The 23,520-nt window shown below is 39.3% G+C and overlaps 1 protein-coding gene across 6 annotated transcripts in view; it reads left to right on the plus strand.

The window, feature by feature from the left end:
• Positions 1 to 23,520, plus strand: part of KCNH8 (potassium voltage-gated channel subfamily H member 8) — a 506,682-nt gene that overhangs the window by 296,437 nt on the left and 186,725 nt on the right. For 4 of the 6 annotated variants that reach the window (XM_068236110.1, XM_068236111.1, XM_068236113.1 and 1 more), the window contains exons 3-4: positions 6,855 to 6,986; positions 21,801 to 21,878. In XM_068236110.1, the coding sequence (XP_068092211.1) occupies positions 6,855 to 6,986; positions 21,801 to 21,878 (210 nt within the window). The remainder of the gene's footprint in view (positions 1 to 6,854; positions 6,987 to 21,800; positions 21,879 to 23,520) is intronic. The other 2 variants (XM_068236112.1, XM_068236114.1) reach the window with 1 other exon arrangement.

Raw genomic sequence — 23,520 nt, forward strand, 5'->3', positions numbered from 1 at the left:
CCGTAATAATATTCACCTGGTAGGCCTACCTGAAAAGGCTGAAGGTTCTGATCCCGTGCATTTCCTAGAGGAGGTACTCCTTTCCCAATATGGTGCTGAGGCCTTTACATCCATGTTCTCAGTGGAGCGCGCCCACCGCATCACTGCCCGCAAACCAATTCCAGTGGCCCTACCACGCACATTTATTGGTAGACTGCTACATTTTAAAGATCAAGACACGATTCTCCACCTTGCCCGTGAGAAGGGGAATAGCCGTCTAGACAAGGTGGAAATATCCATCTTCCCGGATTTCGGGGTTGAAACCCAGAAGCAACGGGCTAGCTTCCAGGACATCAAACGTAAGCTACGCAAGCTTGACTTCCAATACTCTATGTTTTTCCCGGCTCGCCTCCGAGTGATAGTGAATAGCAAGACCCACTTCTTCGATGCAGCCTCGGATGTCTTAACATGGCTGGACTCCCGCCCTGCAGTTGCAGCTTCACCGGACCAGTAAAGTAAAGTATATGTTGCTTTTTCTGTCTTTCTCCCCCGTTCACCTCTGGACCTATAATCTGCACAACTACACTTTGCATTCCGTCTGCAGACATATTATGTGTCCTGTACCAGTATAACTTGCTGACTTTACCTACATAATGCACTGGAACTTTCTATTCTTTTTTCTCCTTACCCCACTTTTTTACCACTTTTTTGAGGACTAAAGCCACACCATCTCGAATTGCAGATGTGACGCATTATTACAGATGTCCCCCTTCTCTCTGATATATACCCAGAAAACTATATGTGTACGGGTACCCCTACCTCAGGAGTTTCTGCTTTTTGATACTTATTCTTTGGATAATCCTTAGTACCATAGCACTAACATGTTGTTTTACAGTTCTAAATGTTCATTTATTATTCACAATATGCATCAGGCCTAGTCATTATTATACCATGTTGCCTCTGGATTTGTTCTAGGATGCCTATTCTCCTTTAAGTGTTTACTCTCTCGAGCGATGTGCTGGGGCTGGGCCAGGGGAGGGAGACCCCCGCTGCAATTTTGGGGGGGTGGTCCCGCTCCCCCCCTCCCCGCCCCGTCACTGACGGCCCAGGGGATGGCTCTTTTGATGGTTTATTGTATGGGTCGACATTGTGCACCCTTCCTGGTGTTCTCCCCGCTGGCTGGCCGTGCACCGCTCAAAACCTTTGCTCGAAGTGTCGCGGGCATTTTGTCCACGATATTTCTTGTGAGTGGTGCATTGCCACTCAGTGTGTTATTTTGTGATAAGCTCTGGCTGAGTGAGTTATGTCAAGAGCTGGGACCTCAATGTTCTATGTTAATGTTTAGGTTTTTACAGTGCACTATTGGCTTGGCGGATCCGGTACCCTCTATTCTCTATATCTTTTATGATGGCATTGTCTAAAGTCTCATTCCTCACATGGAATGTGAGAGGCCTGCGTGATAAGGTCAAACGTTCAGTGATACTCAATACCCTTAGAAAACAAGATGTGGATGTGATAGCTCTACAGGAAACTCAATTTGATGGCATTATGCCACTTTCACTACGCAGGGCATGGATAGGCTGGCATTACAGCTCAGTATTTACCTCACAATCTAGATTTGTCTCTCTTTTAATTACAAAACAAGTGCACTTCCAAATGAACACCATTGATGTGGACAAGGAGGGTAGATATATATTTATACACTGTTCACTTTATGGTATGCCTCTACTCATATTGGCTATTTATATCCCCCCTCCTTTTTCATATGATGTAATCAGAAGGGCACTAGCATTTGTAGCTTTGCATCCACACCTTCCGTCCATTTGGCTAGGTGACCTTAATTATGTCCTATACCCGCATTTAGACAAAGTGCCTGCCCCCGCTGCATCCTCGGCTCCCACTAAGTTGCTTAAAATGCTGCAGTTAGTCTCCATAGCGATACTTGGCATAGCAAATTCCCTAATACCCCTGCATATTCCTGTTTGTCCGCCACGTATCATGCTTGTTCAAGACTCGACTATATATTAGTAAGCAATACTCTCCTTCCAAATATTCAAGCGGTCAGTTACACCTTAACTATTTTATCTGATCATTCTCCCTGTGTGATGTCCATCACCTGGTCCTTTACACCTAGAGCAAATCTCTAGAAATTAAATACTTTCTGGATGGGAAAGGTGGAGGACACCATGCAGCTAGAAGATAAACTTCAACAATTTTTCTTAATGCAAGGCGATACAGCCCACTTTACCTCTATATGGAGCGTAGCCAAATTACATCTCAAAGAATGTTTTATGAAATAAATTAAAAGGGTCAAAATACTATCCGCACTGTCTGAAACTTCTGCCCGCAAAGAATTATCCAAAGCAGAAATGACATATGCTAGCTCGCCTGACCCAATGAATGAAGCTCTCTACAAACTTAAATTACGCGATCTTGAACAGTTGTTAATTGAAAGAGCAAACAGGAAGATGCTATTTGCCAAACAAAACTGGTATGAAAACGGGGATAAGTGTGGCGCCCTACATGCTAAAATATCACGCCAACAGCAATCTCCTCAGGTTGTGTTAAGGGTTGAGGATATGGGGGGCCAGGTACTGTCCTCTCCAGAAGAAATTTTTAATAGATTTGTATCTTTTTTACAGTGATTTGTATGCCAGTGGGACCATCAGACCGACATCTGAGATCCTTGACTATCTAAACGAAATTGAACTCCCTACTCTGTCAACACCTCAGGCATCTAAGTTAGATGCTGCCTTTACCATGAAAGAGATAGAAGAGGCTATCTACCATGAAAGAGATAGAAGAGGCTATCTCTTCTTTCCCAGCCTCCAAGTCACCCGGGTCTGATGAGCTACCTATGGAACTATATAAGCTACACTCTACATTTTTCGCCCCCAAACTTCTACAACTATGCACAGCTGCTCTGGACAACAAGAACTTCCTTACTCTGAGAGAGGCCATTATTACTCTAATATTAAAACCTGACAAACCTCCTAGCCATTGTAAAGCATATCGCCCAATCTCACTTCTCCAAACTGATGTGACGATACTAGCTAAAGTTCTCGCATGCCATCTAAGTATAGTTTTATGCTCTTTAATACACAGGGACCAGTCTGGGTTTGTGCCCGACCACTCCACAGCACTTAATCTACGCCGCCTCTTCCTCAACCTGCAAACTAAACATGATGAGGTTGGCACTAGAGTAGTATTATCCCTTGACGCCGAAAAGGCATTTGACACTGTGGAATGGGATTTCCTGTTTGCGGTCCTGCGCAGACTCGGATTTGGTCCCTCCTTTATTGGCTGGGTAAAACTCCTATATACTAACCCGGTGGCACGAGTAAAAGTCAAAATCTTCTCTAATGCCTGTTGACTTCTTTCCCCAGACCCAACAACATCTCTCCACCCCCTTGCAATGGGTAAGCTCCTTTAAATACCTAGGCATTATAATCTCGAGATCCCCTGGGGAATGTATATCTTTAAACCTGGATCCATTGCTAAACCAAATCAGTACTAAACTTAAAGTTTGGGAAACACTTCCTCTGAATGCCACTGGGTGCGCCAATCTATTTAAAATGATCATCCTTCCCACATCATCAGCCTCCAGGCTAGCGACGCATCTGTTGCTATGCGGGGGAAGTGGGGGAGGGAAGTTCTGCCCAGTTCAAAGCTTTAGATGGAGGTATTATCAGCTTTCACACAATGGGCCTGATTCACAAAGCGGTGCAAACTGTTTGCACGCCAGTGAAAAGCCCTTTATCACGCCTAAACTCAGTTTAGGCGTGATAAGAAGACTCTCGCGTGCGCAGTCGCGCAGCGCACAGCGCGATGCGCCCATTAAGCCCTGTGGGCGCTGCGCGCGGAATTGTGCGATTGCACGCGCAAAAACTTTGCGCGCGGGGCTTTGCGCGCGATAACCAGCACAAAGCGGTGCTAACTCAGCGGTGCAAAGGTTATCACGCCTATAGTCTTTTAGGCGTGATAACTGAGTTATCACCGCTTTGTGAATCAGGCCCATTTTACCAATACAGGTTCACTTTAGCTATCACCAATCATACATGTGATGTTCCATTATTCTTTCCAATCTGGACAACAGTTTTTGCAGCACAATAGGTTTGCTTTAAGGTTTTTTTTCTTTTTTCTCTGATTGCTACTGTTCCAAACAATCATATGCTCAATCAAGAGAAATGGCAAACTCAGATTTTCATTGCTTTCAAATGTTCAGTATGATTTCCTCACTACTTCCCTTAGTTATTGCATACAAAGCAGAAATGTTCCTCACATCAGATGGAAAGATCAATGTATAGATTCTACTAAGCAATAAAACATAATTATAATTGGATTTTATTATACGTATTGTTTTGTAAATTCATGTTGAAGACATGCGCATTACTATTTCTAAAAAAAAAACCTTCATAAAGGTGTTATGAAAAGACAACTTGCATTATTGAAACAAAGCAAAAGCAAGAAAGCATATTTATTCAATGGATTTAAAGAACAACTGAAATGAGAGACAAATAGAGGCTGCCATATTTATTTACTATATTTCCTTTTAAGCAATACCAGTTGCCTGGCAGCTCTGCTGATTTATTTGGCTGCTGTAATGTCTGAATCACATCTGAAACAAGCATTCAACTAATTTTGTCAGATCTGAAAATAATGTCGGAAATAACTGGTCTGCTGCATGCTTGTTCAGGGTCTATTGCTAAAAGTATTAGAGGCGGAGGATCAGCAAGATAGCCAGGCAACTAGTATTGCTTAAAAGGAAATAAATATGGCAGCCTCCATATCACTCTCAATTCAGTTGTCCTTTAAAAGAAAAAGGTGGTGGATTACTTGATAGAAAAATGAGAAAGAATTGGGAGGCATTTTTTGCATTGTGCTTCATTTTGTTCTGTATAGTCAGAGTAGGACCAGGTGTAAGTCTATCAGATCTGCCCAGCAATTATAGGACATTTTATACCAACATGACTTATGAGAACTTATTTTATGCCATTTAAAGGCAATTGTTTTCACCTTTGGGTTGATCTTTTGAGAGGTTATCATTAATGTGATGGGTATCAGCCTGCACCCTATGAAAGACATTACTTGCATCTACTAAGTGTAGGTAGTTTTTGGAGGATCTCATTAGCAAGGAATTCATTACTGGGAGTAACTTACTAAGGGCCTGTTCACATGGATGCTTTTGCGTAGTTTCGGGTGCGGCGTTTTTTGGGATCTACCGCCTTCTCATTCAAGTGCTTGGGAGCATTTAGGGATGGCTTTAGCAGGCTTTCATGAAAGCCTGGCAGTTGATCCCAGCATTGTGTCTCATCTCAAAAGCAACATGTTGCTTTTAGAGGGGTCTCAGACTTCTCTCTCTCATTGCGTCTGGGCTTCGGAAGTCTTCGGGAGCACTCGGGCTCCCCAAGACGGACTGATCCACGCTGCACATTTGTGAGTGCCCTCTCTGGCGTGCTCGTACGTGCGTTGTATACAGCTGCCCATGTTCGGGAGCACTTGGGCTTCCAAACACTTCCGAAGCCTCCCGTGGCAGGAAATTTAAAAGGAGAAGCCTGCGGGGAAACAAAAGTGTAAGTAGAGGAACAGGAAGGCTCTATAGGACCCAAAGCCTTCCATCTCCTTAGGTAAGTATCAGGTTTTTTTTTTATGTAAAGCTCGCTTCAGATTCACTTTAAATCTGTCTGTACTGTATAGACCAGACTTGAGGGTTAGTCTGAACAAAAGTGATATTTCTTTTATTAGGTGAGTTTGGTGCACTGAATCACTAACTGGCTTATGTCTTTTGGTAAGTTTAGCAATCAACTTTTCTTACCATAGCTGTTAGTACGTTCACACCATCCTTTCAGGCACATTGCTGCTACAACAGAAGCATTCAGCAATGTCCCCACTCCTACTGTCATATTCCCCGTAGAATAGTGATAGTTAAATTCCAATGGGAAAAGTTGGACTCTTTTGTAATTGCTACATCTGGTTGTGCAAACTTGGCAACTCAAGCACAGAGATCTAATCACTGGCGTCCCTGAACGATGTAACACACCGTAAGTTGATTTAATTGTTTGTGCATCTGCCATCTGTCTGTGGATAGCAAGTATAATGATCAAGTTTAATATAAACTAATCGTTAAAAAAAAATAGTAAGAATCTAAATTATGTTCTTTCAATAACATTATATTTTTTTTTCATTTGACACTTTATTCTACAGATCACTGTAGTGAATAAAAATACTTTGTGTATGTAAAGGAATGCATTTAAGGTCCTTGTACCAATTGCACTATGTGATGTTAAAATTGTTCTACTATTTTTAGAAGCTAAACTGCATTTTATATAAGTATTAATGCAACAGATTCCTCTGCGCAGTTCTATTTCAAGACAGAGTCACATTTGCTTCAGACTGAATTAGATCCTTGGATACACTGGACATTAGGTCTTCTGAGGCTGGATAATGAGGGAGAGACAACTTTATAATTAATCCAGAGAAAGACGTGCACTGTAAACAGCAAACTTTAGAAGTCATACTGGAAAATATCCCATTAAAAAAAGACAGTTATGATCAATAAGCAGTTCAAAGTAGAAGTGTAATTTACAAGTAATAAGAAGCTTCGTTAGGGTGTTTTAATGATCCCAGCTGATAAATTTTGCATTTAAATCAATGCTTTACTTCCACAAAGAGGAGTACTGCTAAGCTGCACCGGATGAGACGAGCAGATTTACATTTACTGAACAGCTGTGGTTTCTTGACTATTGACCTTTCCGATAAGATTTGGTTAAAATGACATTAGTTGCAGTGCTAGGTTTGTACATTTTTGATTCAGCACTGTGCTTATATTGATATACTTTGCTTTGTTCTTGTTTTTTTTTTCTTGCATTTTTTAGGAACATCATTCTGGTGCCTGTTGGACATCGTTCCGATAAAAAATGAAAAGGGTGACGTGGTTCTTTTTCTGTCCTCGTTCAAGGACATTACAGATACAAAAATTAAGCTTGCCCAGGAAGAGAAAAAAGAAGGTTGGTGCACATTAAATATTACAAGAAATGTGAATCATGCATGTTTTAAAGCACACCTAAAGTGAAAACAAACTGATGAGATTAACGTTTGTATCTATAATCCTAATCCTAAATAATACTTTCCTGGAGTCCCATATTGTCATTTTATTTTAAAGGTTAAAAAAAGGTTAAACATCTTTTCACCTTGACTGTCTTGAGTACATGAGCATGTTTTTTTTTTTTTCTAAATTATTCAGCTCCCATATGGATACATCTTGAAATGTTTAACTTGTTAGCTGCTACCTAGACTCAGATTAGTTTTTTTTCAGTCACAGTTTTACAGCCTATACATACTTATGTTGAAGTCTGACTGCAGTTGACTGCCAACTAAACAGTCATTTAAAGCCCGAATTCTTAAAACTTACAGTAAGAAAAAAAGCAAAACATTTTCATATCATAGTTCTATGTAAAATCAGGAGAATACATACACATGTTTATCTCATCATGGCATATGTCTATTGAGGTATCTGTTAAGAGAAATGTATTTAGCCCCACTTAAACCTTGTTCACACTATACTCATTACCATCCACCATTCATGAAACCGTACGGCTTGCGATCCACAAGGACAAAGGAAAATGTATGTTTTCTAATTTATTTATTTATTGTATTTATAAAGCGCCAACATATTACGCAGCGCTGAACATTAATTTAGGTTACAGACAATATTTAGGGGTGACATACAGCAATATGACAATACAGGAATACAAGAAAACCAGATCACACACCATAGTATGAGTACCAGGTAATGCTTAGTCAGTCACTGGATGGAGCATGGAGATTAGGCAAGTTAGGTTCACTCAGATGCATAGCATGGGTTCACAGTAATGGAGGTGCAAGATCAGGTAGGACACAAAAGGAGGAGGACCCTGCCCAAAGGCTTACAATCTAGAGGGAGAGGTAAGGACACGAATGGTAGGGGACCAGAGTTCAGCTGTAGGTTTAGAGCACTTGTGAGGGATAGTAGGCCAGAGTGAAAGGGTGAGTTTTGAGGACTTTCTTGAAGATGTTGAAGGAGGGGGCTGCCCTAATGGGTGTACCTTAATGTACCTTATTCACATTTGCATGTTGTGGTAGTACGCAATTTCATAACGGACTGTTGTATGCATTTCTGTGTGTTGTGTGTTGTGCTCACAAATGCATTGCAATAGAAGTCAATTAGTGCATTTAAAAATCACATTGCAATGGGATTTTGCATGCATTTGAGATTCACATTCCCAGAAGGTTTTGAGAGTCACCTGTGCAAGACCACTTTCCTACAAAATGTGTGAAATCACATAGACATTTTTCAATGCATTTTTCAAAGCAAATTTTGTGATTGAGGCCTTACACGTATTGCCACATTTTGACTAACTTGCATAGAACAAGTAGACATATGAGGTGGTTGGACTCCAAATGCTTGTGCAAATGCATATCTCAACAGGACAAGTGGCATTTTAACACAAGGGGTTAAAATGGAGGCTTCTATAATGACCTCACTTTATTTATTTTTCTCTAAAGTCAACTCTTGTCAATAATAGTTCCAGTATCCCTATTTTTAAGCAACTGGGTGGAAGGAAATGAATAATTTAAATAAAAAACTTAAATTCCATGCTTTAAAGTAGTGGTTACGTGACAATAGAACCAATCCCTTCTAGATTTTAGTCAATGTTTAAAATGATAGATGTTTTGCTTCCATGTGTGGTGTGGCAAGGACCACTTCCCTGCAGCTGCAGATCTAAGAAATGACTAAGGGCCCATTTCCACTATGTCTGACATGCTGCATTTTTTGGCTTGCAAATCGACAGGGGAACTGCAGCCTATTAAAGATCAATAGGCTGCCATCAGGTTCGCATGCGGGTGAAAAATCGGATGGCATGCAGCAAAAATATGCATCACGCATCCGATACATGGCAAGGCTAGAAGGATTTGAAAGTGCCAGCAAGCCTCTCGCTAGGCATATGCTGGCACAGCAGAAATGGGCCCTTATTGTAAATGAAACTCTAAATAGTGTTCACTACTTTGCAAAAGTTTTAGTTAGGTCAGCATGTATAACAATTAATTCTAAAAAAGAGACAGCAGAAAGTTTATCTATGCTGTCAAAGTACATCAGTCAACAATATTAGTGAAGCAAGAAATAATTAATGTAAGCGACCAGCTGTATTTGGCATTTATGAGAAATTTAGCTCACTGAGAAAATACAGAATCTCCCAAGAATGCCTTTACTCCTCTTGCATTTGGTAAATTTGTAATTTTGTCTAGGCTCAAATGCCATTTTTAATTATTGGTGTTGGTTTGAAAGCCAAATATACCACACACCCATTTTCTTCTTATTAATATGGATTTAGTGACAACATTTTTGGTGGTGTTGCACAACAAATATTACATAGTAAATTGAGTTGCATGAAGAATAGAGGGGTGGGGATACAGAAAACTTACATTTTAATGCAAAAATATAAATATATAGGTTGTAAAATATATATACAAGCTAAATACACATAGGTGCTTGAAAGTTTCTGATTTTTTTAATCATATATACAGTAATAATTATTATTACATATTGTATTTATAAAGAGCCAACCTATTGTGTAGCACTGGACAAGAAATACATACAATGATACAAAGGATGACAAAGGTAATGTAACAAGGTTATACAACATAGGAAAAGCTATACAAGGCAAACAGGTTACAAAATACATGATCATATGATTTTGGGCTGGTTAGGTGGGCCCAATATTACAAGTATGAGGCAGTCACAGGAAAGGAGCACATGATCATGTAGAATACACTAGGGAAGGGAGGACCCTGCCAAATGCTTACAATCTAAGGGGAGCGGAGGTGGACACACTAGATAGGGCCGTAGAATAAGTATTAAGTATAGAGTTTCTGTGTGGTAGAGGGTGAGTAGGCCGTCTTGAAGAGGTGGGTTTTGAGCACTTGCTTGAATGTGATTGTCAAGCAATATATATTTCATATGAATGTATATTCTTTGGGCATCCACAACTCTTTTTCTGAGGACATGATGCATATCCTCAAATATGTTGTATGTGGAATCAGGCTGTGCTGGATACCCATTTTTTAAAACTTACTCACACCTAATTGTCATCCCATTGCTTGAAGACACATGGTTCTGATTATATATTCAAATTATATGATAATACTATGGATTCACATCTTTTTTCCATAGGCACATATGCTATCAGATCATATTTTCAATCATTACAAAACCAAATGAAATAGTTAGTTGTTTCATTTAACTTGGTTTTATTCATCTCTTTTAGGACTTGTTTGAAAATTAGATGGTGTTTTAGGTCACATTAATTTAAATATAGAACATTTGAAAGGGATTGCAAACTTCCAAGCACCCCTGCATGTACTATCATTACACAGCAGTGATGAAAACACTGGGAGAGAGAGCCCTGCCCTCTTGAGCTTACAATCTAATGCTGGGCATACACGGCTCGTTCCCCCCTTATAAATCGAGCCGCTGATGGCTCGATTGATAATTTCCAACAGGTCCGATCAGCGAGGCGCTCGATTCCTCGCGGGCAGACAATGGAAAAAAACAAGCGGAAAATAAGGTGTGCCCGCGGGGACGAGCGGGGATTGATCCAGGCGCTGGCGAAGACGAGCAGGGATGCGCCGGGACCAAGCCAGCGACTCGATCCGGCGCATAAATCTGACCGTGTATGCCCAGCTTAAGGGTTAAGAGATACAAACAGTAGGGGAAGGAAGAGGAGTAAATTATGATAGCATGACAGCACTAAATCTCAAAGTGGCATCTCCACCACCATTGTTACTAAATTAAAGTGAACTTATTAAAAACTGTAAAAGGAAATTTGATGATTTGATGGGCTGAGTGGTGGCCATTTTGGTTCTATGCATATTACCAAAACTTTCACCATTTAGAACATAATAAAATTTCCTTTTACAGATTTTAATAAGTTCACTTTAATTTCCCCTTGTGGTGCTGCTTCTGCGCTGTTGGTATTGCTTGATATCACTAGTCACAACATTTTTTTTTAAAAAAAATGCTGTTACTTTTTTTTCTAAAAATCAGGTTTTTCAGTCATTTTCTTGCTGTTTCTTTTTCTTTTATCTATTTCAGAGAGAATGGGAACTATCAGTTACAGAATGTCCTGTGTGAATGGAAAGAGAGAGAGATAACAATTAGTTGAGTGGGGAATGGAGTTCCAGAAAGGACAGTTTTTATCAACAGCAAATAAGCTGTCAGGCAGTGAAAAGTGGTGTTTCTAGTTTTTTATTTAGTTTTATTTTTTTAGTACAACTTATATAGAGATTGTTATGCTGTTATTAGAAAAGCAACACATACGGCATTGTACTTTTTTAAACACAATCATTTTGCAATCAGCTAACACCGTTAAGCCATACATCTAACTTGAAAATGGTCAAGATCAATAGAATTTTTTTTATTTGGTACAATATATGAAAAAAAAAATACCAGCATAGGCTCAAAATGCTAGCAAAATGTTTTATAGTATTAGTAGCCGTCCCTCATTTTCATTCACTTTATTTTTGTGAGATATGAAAATATGTTTTTGGAATACATACAAAAAAAATGATTTTCCAAAAACATTATGGTAAAATTAACCACTTCAGCCAATCTATATAGTCATCCAAATTGGCACTGCTTAAGTCTATCTGGAAGTGTATAAATGCCCAGTGTTTTAGGGGGTGCGTGCAATCGCCACTCAAAATTTCCATCTCAGTGATTAGGGAAGGGAAGCAAGGCTTCTCCGAACCTACAGTATCACAGTGCCTGTAATGAATGGACATGAAACAGTTCCTGGTAATTCAGGATTGTGGTTCTAGTGCCATCTAGTGCCGAAAAATTAAATTACAGACTCCACACAATTTTAATAAAATAAATAATACAATGAATCCCTTCCATGGCCTCCTCCCTCCACCACCCCAGTTTTCAAGCAAACCCATTAAAAAAATCCTTAAATAGTTGCCTTAGGGACTCAGCTTTTTTTCAAATGTATGTCATGTGGGTATATTTCTGTTATTTTGGCAAATAAAGGTTTGCAATTGACAGGACACTAAAAAAAAACCTGAAAAAATACACCTTTATTTCCAAATAATATATTGTTGCCATACATTATACTAGGGACATAATTTAAATGTTGTCATAGCAGGGACTAATGGGCGAATAATATGGGTGGGTTTTATTTATCGTAGCATTGTTTATTTTAAAACGATAGGGGAGGAAATTGGAGAAATAGTGTGTTTTTTCTTTTTTTTCTTGCATTTGCCTATAAAATGCATAGAAAATAAAGTAGTTACTGAAAACAATTATCACCCACAAAAAGCCTAATTTGTGGCAAAAAAACAAGATATATATCATTCATGTGTGAGAAGCAGTGATAAAGCTATGGCCACATGAATGGAAGGAGCGCTGACAGGTAAAAATGGCTTTTGGCATTAAGGTAAAATGGCCTGTGGGCTAAAGTGGTTAAAATACATTTTTAACCACTTAGGTCTATCTGATAAATCCATCCAGAAAGCCTGCCCTGCTGCTGCTGCACCGGGTTTGCTCACACCGCCTACCATGATCCCCGAGTCATTGTTCGAAGTCCACGGCAGAAAAAACGATGGCTTCTTATCAGAGGCTGTGGTCTTTCTGAGCAAAAAAAGTTTCCGGTCCCTCTTATGCTTCCTGGAAGCGAGAGCATTCGCTTCCAGGACAAAAACATTTTTTTGACTGTGGCCATCTTGTGGCCAAATAGTAAAACTACATCCACATACATTTTTATTACATAAACACATAGTATTACATTTAAAATTAACGGTTTACCTCCCACACCAAAAATTACCCAAATAAAATGTTTTATAAAAAAAAAATTACAGTTAAAAAAAACCATAAATAGTTACCTAAGGGTCTGAACTTTTTTTAATATGCATGTCAAGAGAGTATATTACTATAATGTTTTTAAATTATAAGGTTGTAAATAGTGTTGGACGCTAATTGAAAAAAAATTCACCTTTATTTCCAACTAAAATATCATAGTTACATAGTTATTTTGGTTGAAAAAAGACATACGTCCATCGAGTTCAACCAGTACAAAGTACAACTCCAGCCTGCTCCCTCACATATCCCTGTTGATCCAGAGGAAGGCGAAAAAAAACCCCACAAGGCATGGTCCAATTAGCCCCAAAAGGGAAAAATTCCTTCCCGACTCCAGATGGCAATCAGATAAAATCCCTGGATCAACATCATTAGGCATTACCTAGTAATTGTAGCCATGGATGTCTTCCAATGCAAGGAAAGCATCTAAGCCCCCTTTAAATGCAGGTATAGAGTTTGCCATAACGACTTCCTGTGGCAAGGCATTCCACATCTTAATCACTCTTACTGTAAAGAACCCTTTCCTAAATAAATGGCTAAAACCTTTTTCCTCCATGCGCAGATCATGTCCTCTAGTCCTTTGAGAAGGCCTAGGTACAAAAAGCTCATCCGCCAAGCTATTATATTGCCCTCTGATGAATTTATACATGTTAATTAGATCTCCTCGAAGGCGTCTTTTCTCTAGACTAAATAAACCCAGTTTATCTAACCTTTCTTGGAAAGCGAGACCTTCCATCCCACGTATCAATTTTGTTGCTCGTCTCTGCACCTGCACTAAAACTGCAATATCTTTTTTGTAATGTGGTGCCCAGAACTGAATTCCATATTCCAGATGTGGCCTTACTACAGAGTTAAACGGGCAATATTATGCTAGCATCTCGAGTTTTTTATCGGCACCACACATTGTGATAGGGACATAATTTAAATGGTGTAATAACCGAGACAAATGAGCAAATAAAATACATGAGTTTTAATTATGGTAGCATGTATTAATTTCAAACTATAATGGCCAAAAACTGAGAAATAATGATTTTTTTCCATTTCTTTCTTAATCTTCCTGTTAAAATGGATTTAGAATAAAATAATTCTTAGCAAAAACAGGATATAGATCATTTTAGTGTGATAAGTAGTGATATTGATGAATGAATGAGAGGTGAAAGTTGCTTGGATGCATAAGGTGAAACAACACTGTAGGCTGAAGTGATTAATTATCTGTAATTCTCATAAGGAGAGATGATAAATTTACAATATGAAAAAATGTTTTCCATGCTTATTTCTTTGTACTTAATCATAATGGAATGTATTTAAAGGGGTTCTGTGGAGCATATTAAAAACAAAAACCTTACCTGACACTTACCTGGGGCCTCTATCGGCCCCCTGCAGCTGTAATGCCCCGCGCCGTCCTCCTATAATTCTCTGTTACCCATCACCGGCCCGGTCTAATTATTCATCTAAATAGACAAACAGTGCTAACTCCCGCGCGTGTCAATGGAAGCTTACTGCGCAGGCGCAATACAAAGTTTTCTTGTACTGTGCCCGCGCAGTAAGCTACCGATGACTAGAGATGGCTTGAACCTCTGATTTTAGGTTCGTGAACCTCGAACGCGAACTTCCGCAAAAGTTTGCGAACGTGCGAACTTCGTGAACCGCAATAGACTTCAATGGGCAGGCAAACTTTCAAAACTACAAACACTAATTCTGGCCACAAAAGTGATGGAAAAGATGTTTCAAGGTGTCTAACACCTGGAGGGGGGCATGGCAGAGTGGGATACACGCCAAAAGTCCCAGGGAAAATTACGAATTTGACGCACAGCAGGGTTTTAAGGGCAGAAATCGCATTGCTAAATTGGAGGCAGAAAGTGCTTTAAAACATCTTGCCTGCTTGTACATCAATCAGGTAGTGTAATTAGTGTACTGCTTCACACTGACAGACCAAACTCACTGTGTAACGCACCACAAACAGCTGTTTGTGTAGTGATGGCCGTGCTGGACTGGTGCGCACCATGGCGAGAGGTTTTCAAGCCCATATGGTCGAGCTGAGGTAGCTGAATGACAGTACAACAGTTACTGAGTGTCCAGCTGATCGAATTTGGTATGTCCACAATGAAGCAATGACCTTATTATCTTGGGTCAGATGTGCCCCCCAACACACTCATATACACACTCAGATTATAAGACAGCGACCACACTTACTATTAATCCCCAGCACTTTCCACAGCGTTTTGTCAGCAGCATGAAGCAACTCTCACAGCTTCATATCATATGCTGACAAAACGCTGTGGAAAGTGCCAGGGATTAATACAAGTGTGGTCGCTGTCTTATAATCTGGGCAGCAACCAACAAGGTGAGAGGCCAATGGTGGTGCTGCAATAGATTATACACAGGAGGAGGTGATTTGAGTTCGTGGAGTTATGCTTTTATTGCTGTCTGTGATCTGGCACTCAGAATAAATGGTGAGGACCTGTGAGACCCTGGTTTAAGCACTGTGTAAGTGTCTGTTTCACTTTTTGGGCAGTCGGGAGAGAGTGTTCACTATAAAGCCTTTATCGCTGTCTGTGGTCCGGCAGCGGTGGCACATGGTGAGGACTGATGATAACTGAGCTCTGGTGAACACTAAAGTGCATGCAAGTCACTGGGGAATTTGCTAAATAATCATAAGTTATTGAAGCAGTATCACGCTATGTTTTGTTGTTTTCTTTTTCTTTATAAGTGATACAAATACGGAATTGGAAGTGATACATGTGAGCGCAGGATTACTTGGAAAAATTGGTATATAAAACAGCATGCGGTCACACAGATGCAGTGAAAGATATGCAGTGACTGGTATATAAAACAGTGTGCAGTCACACAGATGCAGTGAAAGATATGCAGTGACTGGTATATAAAACAGTGTGCTGTCACACAGATGCAGTGAAAGGTATGCATTGACTGGTATTATAATACAATGTGCAGCAGTCACACTAGGCACTGAATGTGCTGGGCCTGGAACAGTATAGCAATTAGCAAGGGCCGCTGCTACAGACAGGGCACTATTTGCAGTGTCAGCGGGCCACCTTAAAAAAAACACATCACAAGAACATTAGCTCTCAAAAGAGCTGCTTTGGGGTGCTTTTCATCAACAAATATCAGCAAGGAGCAAGCTAACAGACCTCCTAACTATCACTTTCCCTATTTCTCCAATGCCTCTCCCTTCAGCACACAGAGTGAGAAAATGGCAGACGCTGCTGCCTTATATCAGGAGGGGGGGGCTCCAGGAGGCAGTGCAGCCTGATTGGCTGCCATGTGTCTGCTGACTGTGATGTAGAGGGCCAAAGTTTAGCCCAATGATGTAGTATAGGGGGTTAGTCCAACTCGCATAAAGTTCGCGATTCAATGCAAGCCCAAACCCGCGTTGTTCGCGCAAACAAGTTCGCGTGTGAACCGCTTGGGCCATCTCTACCGATGACACGCACAGGAGTGGCCACGCAGCTGCAGTTCTAATTCAGGAAGAATTAGACTGGGACTGGTGGCGGCTAACAGAGAATCGAAGGAGGACGACATTACAGCTTCAGGGGGCCGATAGAAGCCCTAGGTAAGTGTCAGGTTTTTGTTTTTAATAGGTTCCAGAGAACCCCTTTAAGAGCACTCCTTATTTGGGGGTCTGCAAACACTTCCTTGATCACATGACTTTCAGCTCTGATAATAGACTGATCTAATCAGCGTAGATCAGTGTAGAACTCCTAATTTTAAAAGGGCATGATCCTCCATAGATGTTGTAATCTAGAGCCAATGTAATGTAGCATTTCTGATAGTATAAGATAGGCTAAGGCAACCACTGTAAATGGCTTAATGTTATTGCCAGTTGGTATATAGTCTAGTCAGCTTCTGAGTGAACAGAATCATACAACAAACATTTACCTCAAGTCTCTAGACCTGAGTTTGCATGAAAATATTTTAATTGATTGCCTGATTGATGAATGCTAAAATTTTGCAAGTACTGATTTTGATTCATCTCTTTTTCATTATATCAGTTATTCTGATTCCATTTTAGACAAAATTAAAATTGAAGTTTTGGTTGCAGTTGGGTTCTGAGGTATAGCTCAGAAATCAATGTCCTTACTGTTCTAAACTAATATGAACTGAAGCATAGTCCACAGTTAGAGTTTAGCCCTAATCACTGCTAATTTCCATCACATTAAACAAGCCAGAAATCTGTTTTTGCAAAGATTGAAATTTTTCTATATGCAGCTAATTTGCAGTGAAGGATGCTGGAGTCAGCTCCTCTTCAGCATAGAATGACAACATAAAATGACTGAATACATTCTTCTATGCTACACAAGTCACAACAATGTTAAATAATTCATGTTATGCCCAAGTATGTGAGATTTTACGTATGTATATACATATATTTATGAATGCTTATTATTTTATTCATGCACATCCACCTTTGTGTTGGGCTTAGAAGCTCTTTGCAATAAAAGTAAAACAGAGGCAGTGGTAAACTACTGCTAAAATACTTACTAGAACGTATAACCAATCATTTTAAAAACATAAGTATTTAAATATGTTTAATTAGGTCCAATAATTTGTCAGCATAAAGCTGATTTCTAGAAATCTAGCAGCTTAAATGTTCAATGTAGTTGCTGGCCCTTCCTAGCATAGGAACATGAGCAGGGATTGCCACAGTTTTGTTTTGCATTTGATAAATAAAAAAATGACAATAAGATTTTGATTACCATGAAAACAAAATGTGCGTTATGCTGTCATAGCTAATTGGCCAACTGAATCCTTAATGGATCACTCCAGTAAAAAAAAAAAAAGTAAGTTAAAATCTGACAAAACTGAGGAGTTTTGAACTAGTCCATATCCTCATGGGGTACTCAGGGTTTTCTTCAAAAGCATTTCCTGAAAGGCAGTTGCTAATGCTAAAAGCCAAAATAGTAACATACCAGCCTTCCTTCCTAATGGCAGTTAGACTTAGAAACTGGTGTTCAGGAAATGCTTTTGAAAACAAAGAAAACCATGAGAATCCCCCATGAGGAGATGGACTAGTCCAAAACCTGTTGGTTCTGTCAGATTTTAGCTGCTTATTTTGTTCTTTGGAGTGGTCCTTTAAGAGGTTTACATACCCAACAAAAGCACAAAGTAACCAATCTGTATGCCACCCAGTGTGTTGCCGGGGGATAGGGACTTACTCTAACTACAGTGGTCCATACATACATTAGGAATCGGATGATCATGACTACTCTCCTGGTCCCATATGCAATTAACTTTTTCTCCTGAATTTTCTCCGAAGTGATATATTCAAAATTGTCTATAAAATGCCTTTTAAATTACCAGCAAGCAAAAAAATACTTAACATAGTTTTGAAAGTACTCTCCCACCTACTTTGGGGTTTTTTTCAATTGCAAAGTGCTAAACGGTTATTCTAAATAGAAGATGAAAAATATCACCTGGGAGAAAACACAGGAGAAAAAACGTATTGCATATGGGCCCTGATGTGTATAAGAACATTTTGAAAAGCTTGCACAGATATTTGTTCTCACTAATCTCTATCAGAATCAAAATTACTCATAAAAGTACTATTAGATATCACCGTGTAACCTATCACATCTTCAGATCATTTTTATGCATGACTTTTCTTTCTGAATTCGACCTCCTTAAAAGATTAGGGCCCAATCCAATACACATTTTCTCCAAGTTTTCTCCTAGATGCTATTTCTACTTCATATCAATAAAATTCCTTTTATGCCACCAGCAAGCAACAACATACTCAGGATAATTTTGCCTGTACCTTATAACCTACTTTTTGGTACTTTTTTAATTTCAGAGTGCTGAAAAGTAATTTTGAACAGAAGATGAAAATGTATCTTCTAGGAGAAACTTAGGAGACAAAGTGAATTGGATCAGACCCTCTTGCCCATATGCCATTATTTTTTTCTCCTGAATTTTCTCCTAAGTGATATTTTCAAACTTGTCAATACAATGCCTTTTAAATCTCCAGCAAGCAAGAAAATACTTAAAATAGTTTTGATAGTACCTTTTCTCCTACTTTTTGGTACTTTTTCAATTGCAAATTGCTGAAAAGGTATCTTAAAAAGAAGTTGCAAAATTACCTCCTAGGAGAAAACTTTGGGGAAAAAGGGAATTGCATATGAGCCTCTGTCTCTAAATTTAGTTAATTGGAATTGAGCAAACTGAGCAGGCAAACACAATTCCTCAATTATAACTGTTAGGATCACACTTGGCTTTTAGACAATTTGGATATTTTTGTGCTCTCTCTCCAGCAAAACTTTACAATGCCATGATCAGTGTAACTACACTTTATAAAAGTTATATTCAGCACACATTTTTTTTAAAAAAGAATGGACAAGAGTCACAGTCATTTTAATATTGCTTCCTGTGTCCCCATTTAGAGACATTTTTACCCTCCACTTATGAGAGGATCAATAGACAATATTCCTCTTGTGGAACAAAAACTTTTTTAAAACTCTGATAGTGGTTCTAATGTTTCTACACTCTTGATAAAATGTTTTTATTACTGCCAGAGATGAACAAAAATTACAGTAATATGCAATCTCTGACGCAACAAGAACCACATTTTGTAGGGGGAGATCCAAATGAGGTAAGGTATGGTTTTGGTCATGAAGCAGAATTTATGACATCAAATCAACAAAAGTTGATTTGGCTGATACCTTTCATGACTTTCTTGCAAGCTTTAAAACTTTAGGTGCCATATGCAATCTGAGGTGATATGATGCAGCGTGAGCTTCTTGTCACTCGACATTGCTCAGGATTTACCTGCAAACTCAATTGCACACGTCCCTTGAGTAATGTCCAAACATGAAGGGCATTACTCAGGCAAATAGTAGCTATTTGCCTGAGTGATGCTCCTGTATGGCAGGCAATAGGTAGTGAGAGTTTGTGTTGTGGAGTTGTCCTTCAACATCACAGTACTGCTGTCTAATTCCACCGGAAGATGTGCACATGCTACTCCTTTTCGCCTGATGTCTGCTGCTAAAGCCACAAAGCTCCGTACCAGCCACGTGATGTTCACCACTGCATTGTTTCCTTCAGTTCCCATTCTGTGCCAATCCGCTGGATCACTAAGACCATTTCCACTGCTCTTTGCTTCTCACTGTAACACTGAAGCCACGGCAAAAGTATCTTCATTTTCCACTGGGGCTCCTTATTAATCCATTTAGTGGACCAATGAGAATCAGATTCATTTGCATTGCTCCACTTAGTGGACCAATGGGGAGACCTGGCAGGAGCTATAAAGTTGCTTATGCTGGGGCTTCAGTGTTAGAGGAAGAAGCGAAGAGTAGTGGCAGTGGTCTTGGCAAGTCTGGTGGGTCAGTTCAGAGTGATGGGAGTGATGGTGCCAGGAGAGTCTGGCATGCAGCAGCAATTTTTGGAGCAGCTATCGGGTGCCCGGGCTGAGGTGGCAGCAAGTGATGGGGAGCACTGGTCAGGAGAAGATTTTTCAATCAAGATTTAAAAGAGAAGAAAGAAAGAAAAGAATAAAGAAATGACTGATGAAAAACAGAATACAGAAGATTTTTGTATTCCTTAAAATGGTATGAAACTCAACATTTCTTCTTTGCTATAAACGATTATTTACATCATATAAGATACTACCACAAAAAGTGTTAGTAGAACAGCATTCAAACAGTTAAAAACAGCACTTTCTTCTTCCGTGGAAAGCTTCCTGCAGCATCCAAAGAGTTAAGTAAAGACTTAACAGTAAAGACTTAATAGTAAAGAATAACGCTATATTTTGTTTACATTCCTTTGTCTGCTACTATTATTACCCAGCAGCAGCATGCTGAAACTGCTTCTACTTTGTGAGAAGATCAGAGAGAGCTGAGATGTGATCACAGATTTTATCCAGTAGGAGACCTCGTCGATTGCACACACTGATGTGTGCGTATCTCTGCTTGGATGATGGAGCCTTTCTCAGCCATCAGTCTCCCAGTGGTGATCGCCGCTAGGAGACTGTTAGACGTGAAACCACCATCTATTTACATAGTACAGTGCTGCAATCTATAACAGTGCTGTACTGGGGACAGCCATGTGGTGGGCATAAAAAGGAGGGGAATCACTTGTGTGCAGAGTTGTATGGCCCTGCAGCGAGGCCTTAAAGCTGCAGTGGCCCATTTTGTAAAAAATGGCCTGGTCACTGGGGGGGGGGGGGGGGGGCGGGGGTTTAAGCCCTGGTCCTTAAGTGGTTAAGATATAAATGAAGCAGCTATGCAAAAATGCAACGGCAGCTTTCAGAGCAGATAAGCTGAGCTTTGGGAACTTTGAATTTGTAAATGGACAATAATACTTGTGCACAAAAGCAAATAAGATACAGTAACTGTATGGGTAATAAAAAGTAGGAAACAATGATTATTATGTCAGGGTTTATAACGGCTTTAATAAAGTTTATTATTCTATTAAAAAGAAACCTCGAGTTACAAAAGCATGCAAGGAAGCTATGTACAGTTAGTCATTAAAAGTGTTACATGAATTAACTTTTGTTGGTTTGACATAAGTGGGGCAAATCAGAATAGAATGCTCCATATCATAAATCAGCAGACTTTTACTTGATCAACTGTTGTTTAATTGAAAAGCAGTTCCCAAATATGATAAGCTTATGCAAACTTCCAATTTTCTTCTTGCAAATGTTGGTACTTCTAAACAAGATATTTTGTGTTTGAACATTTTTAAAATTCACTTTCCACATCCTACTGCAAAGAGTTATGATTTTATAGGCATGGTAGACAACCCAATGTATGCTTCATTCTAACCATGGCAACATAACACTATTGAGTGTTCAGAAATTTTCACATTCTATTTTTGCTGCTTTTTGTGTTATTTATATGGATTGGGACTGTGAACAACTGATGGGGGGTTCTTTGGATGTGAAATTTCTGTTTTACTAGGCTGAGTTGTTTTTTTGTAGAAACACCCTTTTTACTACTTCCACTCATAGAGAAAATGGCCTGGAAACAAGCAGACGGAAGGAGAGCTTCAGACAGAGGTAAGCTTGCTGCAGCGGTGTTTGGTAAAATCCTTGCAATGTATATGGCTGGGTCAGAAGGATTTTTTTCTCTCCGCAAAAGTATAAAAATCCTCAACTCATTAAAAATGTCCTTTCCATTCCAGTCTGCAGCAAGCCACGATTTTCCATAATTGCCAAATGATTTATATTATGCTTTTCTTGTGTGTCCACGGCAACAGTACACTGGTTGGTGGATGGAACACCTCCATTTTTTAATATCTCTTCATGTCTGAAAAAGTGCGAGGTAAACATTTAACCACCTCAACTAAAATAAGTAGGTTTTCTTTTGTGTAATATTTTATTTATATGGTTTTAAAGGCTGCACATCTAACCCAAAAATAAGTTTAGGTTGATTCAGAGCATACACTTTAAGTCAATACATTTTCCTTCCACCAGCTGCTTGCAACTTACTGTCTCACAAGCACACAAAGGGGGCAACAAAAATGGATAAGCTGCTGCCGTAAAGATTTTGACAATATTTGTATAATCAAATAAATATATGTGTATTTGTGGAGGAAATTGCTTATTTTTTTTCTTCTTAAAAGAAGAGTTGCGCTTTTATATGTAACAGTGGATTAGTTCTTGTAGTTGTTATAGTACATTGGTCACATGATATAGACTAATTTCGCTGTCAGTGGCCAGGAAACTACACAAAATAATCGGACGTTTAATTGAAACTGCAAACAGAGTACATAATCATCAGGTACATTTCTGGACTTTTATAAATGAAGAAAAAGTGTGCGTTACAATTGGCAGTGCTGTCTGTTTGATAGCGGCTTGAACCTGACATTTCACACATAAACCTCCTCTGCACTTTGCTTGCCTGCATGACATAATTTGCATCAGCCATCACAAGCATGAAGATACGTAAGAGAAGAAATATTTTTCTTGCATGCTATTTATGCATGGTTTCCTACACTCTAGAGATTGCATGGCAATTCTAATCTCTCCATTCATTTTTACTTTAATTAGGGAGGGAATGTTGTCTAAAATTCTGAACTGAGGGCATGCTTTCACATTTTAAGGCCACATTCACTGTGGTGCATTACAGTGTGGTGTAACAACCTCTTTGTAACATGGCTTACAGCACTGCATTGCACCACCTATGTGACCTTCACAGTGAGACAGGTATAACAGGTTGCAGTGCCTTACCACTAAATGCACGCATTAACAGTTAGCATTAAATGTTAGAAAGCTTCTTATTGGCTGTATATTTCACTCTACCCGAGACAACGCAAGTATAACTGGCGCCATTAACCCGATTTGTTGCATTGCATCCCCGCTGTCACAGGGAATGCAACGCAAAGGCCACTGTGAACTTAGCTACAGACAAAGGCAGTGAATTGGTTAAGAAGTCCAAAGAAAATGTTAATTGAGAATTTGTTGGGGTCTCTTGCACCCCAATATATGTTAAATTTAAATGAAAGGTGTAACTATCCTTCTAAATAAAGCACCACCAGCCTTTGTTGCAGGGTAAAACCAGTAGCCATAATGGGCAGTTATATCTTTCACAGAAAGAATTATATAAACTATACCATTTACTTTACAATAATTTCATGATATGTTAAAAAAATGTGTTTCCACAAAAATAGGGAGATAATAAAAATATATTCCTAAGTGT

This window comes from Hyperolius riggenbachi, chromosome 5 (assembly GCF_040937935.1).
Source record: "Hyperolius riggenbachi isolate aHypRig1 chromosome 5, aHypRig1.pri, whole genome shotgun sequence".
Taxonomy (NCBI): Eukaryota; Metazoa; Chordata; class Amphibia; order Anura; family Hyperoliidae; genus Hyperolius; species Hyperolius riggenbachi.